Source organism: Octopus sinensis, linkage group LG28 (assembly GCF_006345805.1).
Source record: "Octopus sinensis linkage group LG28, ASM634580v1, whole genome shotgun sequence".
NCBI classification, from domain to species: Eukaryota; Metazoa; Mollusca; class Cephalopoda; order Octopoda; family Octopodidae; genus Octopus; species Octopus sinensis.
The window spans coordinates 6,951,701-6,961,580 of NC_043024.1; the positions used below are offsets into that span (position 1 = coordinate 6,951,701).

General features: G+C 38.1%; 1 protein-coding gene across 6 annotated transcripts in view; it reads left to right on the plus strand.

Moving 5' to 3' along the window:
- LOC115225885 (moesin) overlaps nt 1-9,880 on the plus strand; it is a 138,327-nt gene that overhangs the window by 83,922 nt on the left and 44,525 nt on the right. For all 6 annotated transcript variants that reach the window (XM_036514537.1, XM_029796884.2, XM_036514535.1 and 3 more), the window contains 2 exons: nt 592-687; nt 7,533-7,637. In XM_036514537.1, the coding sequence (XP_036370430.1) occupies nt 592-687; nt 7,533-7,637 (201 nt within the window). The remainder of the gene's footprint in view (nt 1-591; nt 688-7,532; nt 7,638-9,880) is intronic.

Consider the following 9,880-nt stretch of genomic DNA (forward strand, 5'->3'; position numbering starts at 1 on the left):
CTTTGTTGCATTTGCCTTGAACGTTTTTAGACCTGGCTGAGTTCAACCTCTTCTTCTTGGCTTGACCACAGCTGATTTCATGAAGGTAGAAAAAGAGGTGGGGAAACATACTTGACCTTGGCATAGTTTGAACCCATATATAAAGTTGAAACATTTATCGAAAACCACATATTCCGCATACCCGAACTCTTTGCAATACCAGTTACTGCCTCCCCACCAACCACCACCACTTGCACCCCACATTCTCTCCCACACACTGCATTCATGGTTCACTACATTTGCTGTTCACCTCCTTTGTATCCCCCCCCTCTACTGTCATATCATTCCCAACATCCCTTTGTACCTTTATATCCCCCTCCACACTTGAGTTACTCATCCGTGACAGTTGTTAATCTATCCTTTTCCACTAGTATGAGTTACTCATCCGTGACGGTTGACAATCTATCCACCACCCTGGCAACTCTCTCAGCTGACCTTAAAATATAGAAATGATGTTTTATGAAGCTATCTATGCCATATGTCGGAAACTTAATTATTTGTAATTAATCTATAAATAATAATTAATCTAATCTTTGTTTCTGTAATTTGTAGGTCGTGAAAACAATTGGTCTTCGAGAAATTTGGTTCTTTGGTCTCCAATATAAAGACAGCAAAGGGTTTTGTACCTGGTTGAAACTTAGCAAGAAGGTAAGTTTTCAGTTCTCATGTTACCTTTGTTCTGCACCCCACCCCAGCCTGTTCTGATTGAGCAAACCAGTCATACCTGGCCCACATATTGTGTTTTATGTTCAAGCTGGCCAGATCTGGCTTCTCGCACTTACCCTACAATGTCATTCTAAAAACAACCACATTATTGACATCTCAAATCTATGAGATAGTGTCATCATTTAACGTCCGTCTCCCGTACTGGCGTGGGTTGGACGGTTTGACAGGAGCTGGTAAGCCAGAGGACTTTGCCAAACTCCACTGTCTGCTTTGGCATGGCTTTTACAGCTGAAGCAGACATTGGAGCTTGGTGCCGTCATCTGGCTTACCAGTTCTTGACAAACCATCTGACCAAAATTCAAAATGATCTGAATGAAGGGTTAAACTCATTATAGCTGTGACTCTTTACTCTTTTACTTGTTTCAGTCATTTGACTGTGGCCATGCTAGAGCACAGCCTTTAGTTGAGCAAATTGACCCCAGGACTTATTCTTTGTAAGCCTAGTACTTATTCTATCGGTCTCTTTTGCCGAACCACTAAGTTACAGCGATGTAAGCACACCAGCATCGGTTGCCGGCTGAGACAGAGGGCATGTCAGTACCAGCGCTTGCGATGGATAACTATGAGGTGGAAGGCTACGGGCTGATGCATTTTTTATTTGCATTGCAAACTTCTTGATGTGAACTCAAGTGTTGAAAAAAATTTTGTTGCATCTCAGGAGAGTTGTTTTTCCTATAACAAATACACACAACTAGTTCTACTTCATATCTTCATTATTTATTATTCATCAATGGATAACTATTTTAATCAACTAATTGATTGATTGGTTAATCATTTGTGCTTGTGAGGAAAGAACTTTGACAAACCTTACCGATTAATAGATTGACTGAATGTTTAATCCATCGATTAGTTGATTAAATAACTAACCAATTGTTGAATAATAATGAAGTGAAATAGAACTGGTGTGTGTGTGTGCTTATTAGCGTAATGACCCTTCCAAGATTTCTTTTTCTTGTAATGATTCCTTTTTGGAACAGAAATAAGTGATAGAAAAGATAAGTTTTGTAACCCTTTACTACAGAGAATTCCTCAGTTCCTTCAAAATGAAAATCAAGGTAAGTCTGCAGAACCCTTTGACTGATGCTGTCCCCCATGATATTGTATCATACAGGAAATTAAAAAGTTTAAATACCAAGTTGTTCCCCCCCCCCTTTTTTTTTTAAAGTTTTACCAACAGATCAATTAAGACTGTGTTAACTTCCCCCCATCCCCCGATATGACATATGCTACAAATATGTTAATATTTGGTTTATTTCTCACCTTGGGTGTGATGTGTGACCAACCTTGATCATGCTCTCCACCATTTTAATTGATCCCTCCAGAACCACTAGATTAAGTACCTGCTTTTTAGTCGCGTGATCATTCCAGCTATGTATGTATAACTGGGACCACACTGTTCAGTGTGTCCTTCCTTTAGAACAATAGATTTTGATTTGAGATAACTTGGCTGCTATATCTAGCAGGTTGATTGACTGAGTAGCAGATTCTTCTAACATATGACCAGGGCAAGGTTTTCTCCTTTCTCTCTCCATTTAGGAACTGATAGTCTTGTTTACATCCACTTATCTGTCTTTAACTTGTAGCAGGTATTATCTCCCTTGGCTTAGTCTCGACTAATTCTGGGGATACAAGAACATGTCAAAGCCTTATAAAGTGTATTGAACAACCATTTGATAGATATTGAGCAGCTCAGATGCAGTGTGCTGAGTGTATTTATTTAGGCTGAACACCAAATTCTAATTCTTTACTGCTTCAATACCTCAGCTGGCTGTCAAGATAAACATAGCATACCAAATCTAAAGAATGTTATCAGGACAATCTCTGATTTCACGGTGTTAAGTGGCTGCCATCCAAATACCATTCCTTAAGTCAGTTGGGACTGGTGGAAATATTTACAGAAATGCTTTAAAAAAAAAAATTTTTTTTTAAATTTGCAACATGGCTGTAGTATGTCGTTTAACCCGTTAGTGCTCAGATTAATTAACCTGTAATGCTTAATTGTTCACATTATTTTGAATTATTCAGGTTCAAGAGGAGTGGCCACAATATTCGCTTGTAACTTTAATTCTATACATGCAGATTTTAAATTTTGTCAGTGAGCACTTATATACCAGTGGTTTATAGTTATGTAATTTTAGCTGATCTTTCCAGATAAATTTAACAGGTGTAAAAGCAATAGCATGGGTAAACACTAAAATTGAAATTCCTGATGCATCTTACCTGTTTGATTTACTAAAGTTATTCCAGATGTCAACTGCCAACAATTTTGCCACTTTTCAAAGATGAGGTACATTAGTTTGAATTAATTAAAATACAGGTGTAATTGGTACAAGATTTTATTCTTTCTCCATTTTTCATTCAAATATTTTCATTGAAAATTAAGTACAACTAGCCAATGTACTCTTATACAATGTACTCTTATACAATTTAATGAATACATTCACATAACTGAATGCCTCTAATAGAAAAGAAAAGCTTATTTATAGGTGAAAAAGAAAAGCTTATTTATAGGTGAGACAAAGGTGAATACAGGTGTGTAACATACTGAAAATTAATATGTATTTCTTACTTTCACATATTTATAATAAAATGAAAGGAATGTATGATAATATTACTATCAAAAAACAAAATAGTTACATATTTCTGTCGTGAAACTGTTCAAAGCACCCTTTACACAGGGGCACTTTGCAAAATGAACACGTATATGAGGTCTCGACCTGATATCTTTTCGCAGTTTTTCTTTTTTGCAGCGAACACAGTCTGCAAACTTTTTTCCTTCCATTTATTTTTACCACTTTATGGAAGTCAATATTTTCTCTGTTGACATCCACTTCAGTTAATTTTACTTTTTTCTCCCAGTTCTATGTTTTCTGGAAGAAAAGCCCTCATGTAACTGAGATGCAATGTCAACCCGAAATTTCAAGTGGTTGTAGTCCTTTGGTGGTGGAGGTATCTTGTGGCTTTTTACATAAACAATATATGAATTAATTGAAATCACCTGACCTGGTGGTGCTGGAGATTTATCTCCCCACTATCGATAGAAAACAATTTTGCATCAAAAGCCAATATGAAGGTTTCTCTCGTAACTACTGTAGTATCACGTGATCACATGACTGACCAGACTATCAGATGTTGTTACACATCGCTGGTCACAATGTGCTTTGCATTGTTTTAGCCTTCAAATGATGCCACCCTGCTGGTTAGGGGAGCAGGCCAACAGTCCTCACTGGAGAAATATGAAATGAAGTGTTTTGCTCAAGAACACAACACACCACCCAATCAGGGAATTGAACCCACGATCTAGCAATTGTGGGTGCAACAGCCTAACCACTAGGTCACATGCCTTCACAGTATAGTTTGTTCCAGCAGAACATCCACACTTAAGCAGGGTTCAATATTTATTTTTGGTATTAAAACTGCCTCTGTCGATGATATGTATATATATATATATATATATATATATATATATATATATATATATATATATATATATATATATATATATATATATATATATATATATACACACACACACACACATATACACAGGCTTCTTTCCGAGATCACAAGTTCTCTTCCTAATTTACCCAAATAACACCAAATAGTTTTAAAATGATATTGTTTCATGGTTGGAATATTTGAAGTAAAATTAATTATAATGATCAGTAAATAATACAATTTGTCTGTGTTGTTTGTTAAGCTCAGGCATCTTTGTATTTTTTTCCTTCTGCTTGCTTGTGGCATGCTGAGGGGTGTGAATCCTTATCCAAAACATCTAGCCTCACAACATAGCAATGTAAACATGAATGATGGTTAGTGTGTTCTGGGTAGCTAGGCATTGTGGATGGTTGCAGCGGAGTGCTTGTATCCTTAAGAAGAATCCTTGATCACTGAACTATGTTGTCTCCGATCACAATTGAGCATAGTATTATCCCAGATCAATGACAAATGAATCGGTGATGTGCTTTGGACTACGTGGATGAAAGGACTTTTTTTAAGACAATAGAGAGTGCTTTGAGACTTGACTATTTCTAGCAAGCTAAGTGGCCATGTAGAGGGTTCTTTTCTCATTGGTCACTAGCTGATGTAATTGTACGGTTTGTTAAATTGACAGTGTTGATAGCCATTCATTATTTGTTCCGACTGAGGTCATCCTTATTTTTTGTCCATTCAGGGATGTTAGAATAAAGTTACCAGTCCTGGGTGATATAGGTTGGGACACATGCTCTATGTCCTTCTATCCAACGTTCTTTTCTACTCGAGGCACAAGGCCTGAAATTTTTTGGGAGGTGGCCAGTCGATAAGATCGACTCTACTATGCAGCTGGTACTTTAATTTATCAATCCCGTAAGGATGAAAGGCAAAGTCTACCTTGGCTGAATTTGAACTCAGAACATAAAGACATATGAAATACTGCTAAGCATTTTGCCCGGCATACCAATATTTCTACCAGCTTGCTGCCTTCTATCTCCTGATTCCGTCTGCTTGCTGCAATTTAATATAACCACCCTTTCAGTGTGGCACTGGCTCTCCTTTGGACAATGACCTACCTGCCTGACTGGATTGTCAGGTCTCCAGTTCTTCTCAATCACCATTTCAGTATGGTGCTGGCAGTATTCTGGAGAATGATTTACCTGCCTGAATGGATTGCCAGGCATCCAATTCTTTATTTTCCAGGTACTGAATCTATCAGGATTCCTACTATCTTCTTGCAGGTACGTCAGGTATTGGCTGTGTTAACATTTAAAATTACTGTCAACCTGTTGGAATCGGTTCCCAGTTTGTCTGCTACACAAGTCACTGCCAGTCTCTGACATTTGTGGTGGAACCAGTTGGTGTCTGAATAAAGCAAACAACAAAATTCACCTGAAATATATTCTGTGGATTGCTGCTGTTGTTGTTGTTGTTGTGAAGACTTGTGGTCAAGTGGTTGGGGTATGGAACTTGCAATTCTAAGGTTGTTAGTTTGCTTTCTGGTGGTATATTGTGCCCTTGAGCAAGACTCTTTATTTCATGTTGCTCAGGTCCACTCTCTCCTTCTCTCTCCACTTCCAGCAAGTTGAGTGACTGCCTAGGTCCTTCGTTGTTTCATAAATTACTCGGACTAGGTTTTTAATTTTGTACAATTGATTCGAAATGGGACTTATTGATGAAAATGGAGCAAGGAGGTAGTGGCTACGGTTAGGTTGGAGGAGAAAAAATTAAAAAAGCAAACAATTATACAAAGCCTAAAGAAAATGCCTGACTTTATGGAGTCTCTTTCCCCCTTTCCCCCCTCTCTCCCCACCTCTCTTGCTAAACATGATGGTGACATCACTCAGTGTTGTTAAAGTGTGTATTTCTTCCTGTGCATGACACACATTTGCATACAACAGTAATGTTTGTTTGCCTCTTATCATCGTTAAGGGCTAATTACAGCACTGACTGGGTACAAAATTAACAACGTGCTCTTTAAGCGGTCATAAATATTACTGACTCCATAACAGCATTTCTTAATGACCACAACACACACAAAAAACAACCAACTATTGGTTACCCAAATATTAATTCTGGAATAGCAGTTGGTAGTCTTTACTTAGGTCTGATCTTACTGTCATCTTCATCTCAATTAACCCAGCTGCTTATCAAGCTGACCTTTCAACAAAGGCTTTCCACCTATGACTATCGCATTTTATTTTTAGATATACTGTATATACTTGCGGAAAAGTCACCCCCTTAATTTGGGGGGGGGGGGGTTGTCAAAGTAGGTATTTGTGGTTGAAATACTGATACGTTATGCTATAATCTAGGGAGTCACATGGCTCTTTTTTTAATATAAACTCTCTTTCTACAGATCTGTTTTCATGTTCTACATAATCCACTACATTTCCATATTAACCCTTTTGTTACTAACCCAACCAAAACCGGCTCTGCAGTAAAATGTTTTGTTTTCGTAAGGTTTGAATTAAAATCTTCGATCAAACGTTAGTCACAATTTATGTTCCTCACACTAACTGAATGATAACTAAGTTATTTTACTAAATTCTTTGTTATATTTAAAATAACTGAAAGAAACACAGAGCATCTCAAAAGAAATACAGTAACGAAAGGGTTAAAGCCTCCATCATAACTCTTTCTCTTACTCGTAATTAGGGTTTGCAATAAGTAAAATGTTTAAACTAAAAGTCTGGATGGGTGAACTGATGTTGTCAAAAAGCCAATACACGAACTTCCAGTTTCTGCTTTCTAGTAAACAGATGTCACAAAAATGTTTCCATAACTTGAAAACTAAAAAGCCCAGCACCAGGGTACGCACCTGGTCTATCAATACTCTACCATCAACTTCAGATCCCTGTGATGTCGAGTGGATAGGTCACACCCTTGCTTTTTATTGAAATTATTGGTAAAAAATGTGCGAGTATATATGGTACTATATAGCTAGGGCTACATTACCTGTGGTCACATCATCTTTACAGGTGAATCTACATTACTCTTTTATTCCTTTACTTGTTTGTCATTTGACTGTGGCCATGCTGGAGCACTGCCTCAAAGGGTTCTTTTGTCAAACAAGTCGAACCCAGATTGGCAATTGGAAGTTCCATCTTGGTGTAGAAGAAATATGAATGAAAATGGAACACGTTGAGGTGTGGTTTGTTGCAACCTCTGTTCAGATGATTGGTTCAGATGATTGGTTAAATGTTTGACATCTTATATTCATGGTTCTTGTGTAAGTCTGTGTGTGTAGATTGATAATCTTAATTTACATTGATAATCTTAATCTTTTACAGGTGACTAGCCAGGATGTCAGGAAAGAAACCCCTCTCGATTTCCAATTCAGAGCCAAATTTTTCCCTGAAGACGTGGCTGAGGAGTTGATACAAGAAGTTACTCTGGTAAGTTATGTGAATATTCTCAGAGTTTACCATTCTCGAAGCAGGTTTCAAAACTGCTGAATGGATCATGATCAAACCCAAAGGGGGGATTGTTTTCCTATTCTAAATTCATTTGAAAATTGACATTTATAGAGCTAGCAAGGCATTGGCCTAATGTCTGGCAGAGCAAGATACCCCCATCTCATTCATATTTGCCAGATGAAATAACACAATTCATAGCTAACCTATATTCTAGTATGTTCTGTTTTACTGGTTTGTCATTAGACTGTGGCCATGCTGGGGCATCGCCATTGAGGGGAGGTTTTTAGCCAATCACGTTGACCCCCAGAATACTTATTTCGCTTCAGTCTGCTTCGTATTTCAAGGATTTCTTTTTGTTGGACTGACTGCTAAGTTGCTGGGTTTTTTAAATGCTACAAACATAAAAACAAGGCATTTCTCCAGTATGGGCGTAGTACAATGACTGAAGTAAGTAAAAGATACAACTTCATATATGCATGTGCAATTGCATTCACAGCTTCTGCACAGTTTCCATCTTTGAGGTGCTGGTGTGACTGTGTGGTTAAGAAGTTTGCTTCCCAACTAGTTGGTTCTGAGTTCAGTCCCACAGTTTGGCACATTTGGTAAGTGTCACCTCTGCTATATCTTTGGGCCAAGCAAAGCCTTGTTAATGGATGTAGTGGATGGAAACTGTTTGTGCGTGTGTATTACTGTCTCTTAATCATGACATCATGTAATAGTTGTAAACGAGTCTCCCTGTCATACAAGCAGTGTTCTTCATTTCCAGTCAGCCAAGACATGTTTGGCCATGTGGGAAATATTACCTTACTTGGAAACACACGAGGGTTGACAACAAGAAGGGCATCCAGCCATGGAAAATCTGCTTCAATGGACTCTGTCCAGTTCATGAGAGCCTGGGAAAGAAAGCGTTAAAACGGTGATGGTGAAATTCCACTGATGAGGCATTTGTCATAGCAGACACTTGGCCTAAGGTGCCACACAGTGGGATTGAACCCAGAACCATTGAAAGTCCTTGTAAACAACACTTTCGTTTTTGTAATTTTTTTGTTTTTATTTTATTTTTGCTTACACAACGACCTGTTCTCGTCACTCCTTCCAAGGGCTACAATCATAGAAGATTAATGACTAGAAATTGGGTGGGTTGGTTGTTTGGGTTTTTTTTAATGTTTCTTTTTTATATTTTCTTTTTAGCAGTTAGTAACTACTAACTATGAGATGGTGTTTGATTTGCAGGTAGTAATCATAGGCACGGTCATCTAATTAATTACCTCGTTGCTTGTAAACATGGGCAGGTCTTTTCCTCTTGACAATTAGTAGTTACAGATTGTGAATGTATGAGCTTTTATTCACACACACGTATTGGCTTGCTATTGAGCCTTATTTGTCAAAACTTGAAAATCAATGGGGTTTTAGAGAAGGGTTGGGGACCCCCCCCCCCCAAATACTTGTGCCTTAGAAAGTAGTTTGTCTGAATGTAGCTATAATAATTCCCAATATATCAGGTACCCTTTACCCTTGAATGGTGGGAGGATCATGGCAATCCTCTTAATGTAAACATGTTGCTGTGTGTGTGTGTGTGTGTGTGTATATATATATATATATATATATAAAGTTAATCCAAACAAGAAAACACAGAAAAAAAGAGAAAAAAACACAGCAATGCAGGATGTGGAACAATTAAAGTATTATTGACGCATATATATATATGAGACCTTTGGCAATTAAAAAGCACCCTTCAAATGTTGGCTAATATGCTGTCCTTGAAGACCTGTCAAGCCAAGTTAAATCGCAATCGGGGCCAATGCCTATCGTGTACCTGGCACCCATGCTGATGGCATGTAAAAAGCACCCATTGAACTTCATGGGGGCAGTGACCAAGACCTTTGGCAATATACTGTGTTTGAGAAAACTTGTGAAACCATAGTTGTGGCCAGTGCTAGTGTTTTGTAACTGGCACCCATGCTGGTGGTAGGTAGAAAGCACCCACTACTCTCTTGGAGAGGTTTATTTCTTTACTGCTTACAAGGGGCTACACACAGAGGGGACAAACAGATTAAGTCGATTATATCGACCCAGTGCATAACTGGTACTTAATTTATCAACCCTGAAAGGATGAAAGGCAAAGTCGACCTTGGTGGAATTTAAATTCAGAACGTAGTGGCAGACGAAATACTGCTAAGCACTTTTCCCGGTGTGCAAATGTTTCTGCCAGCTCGTCACGT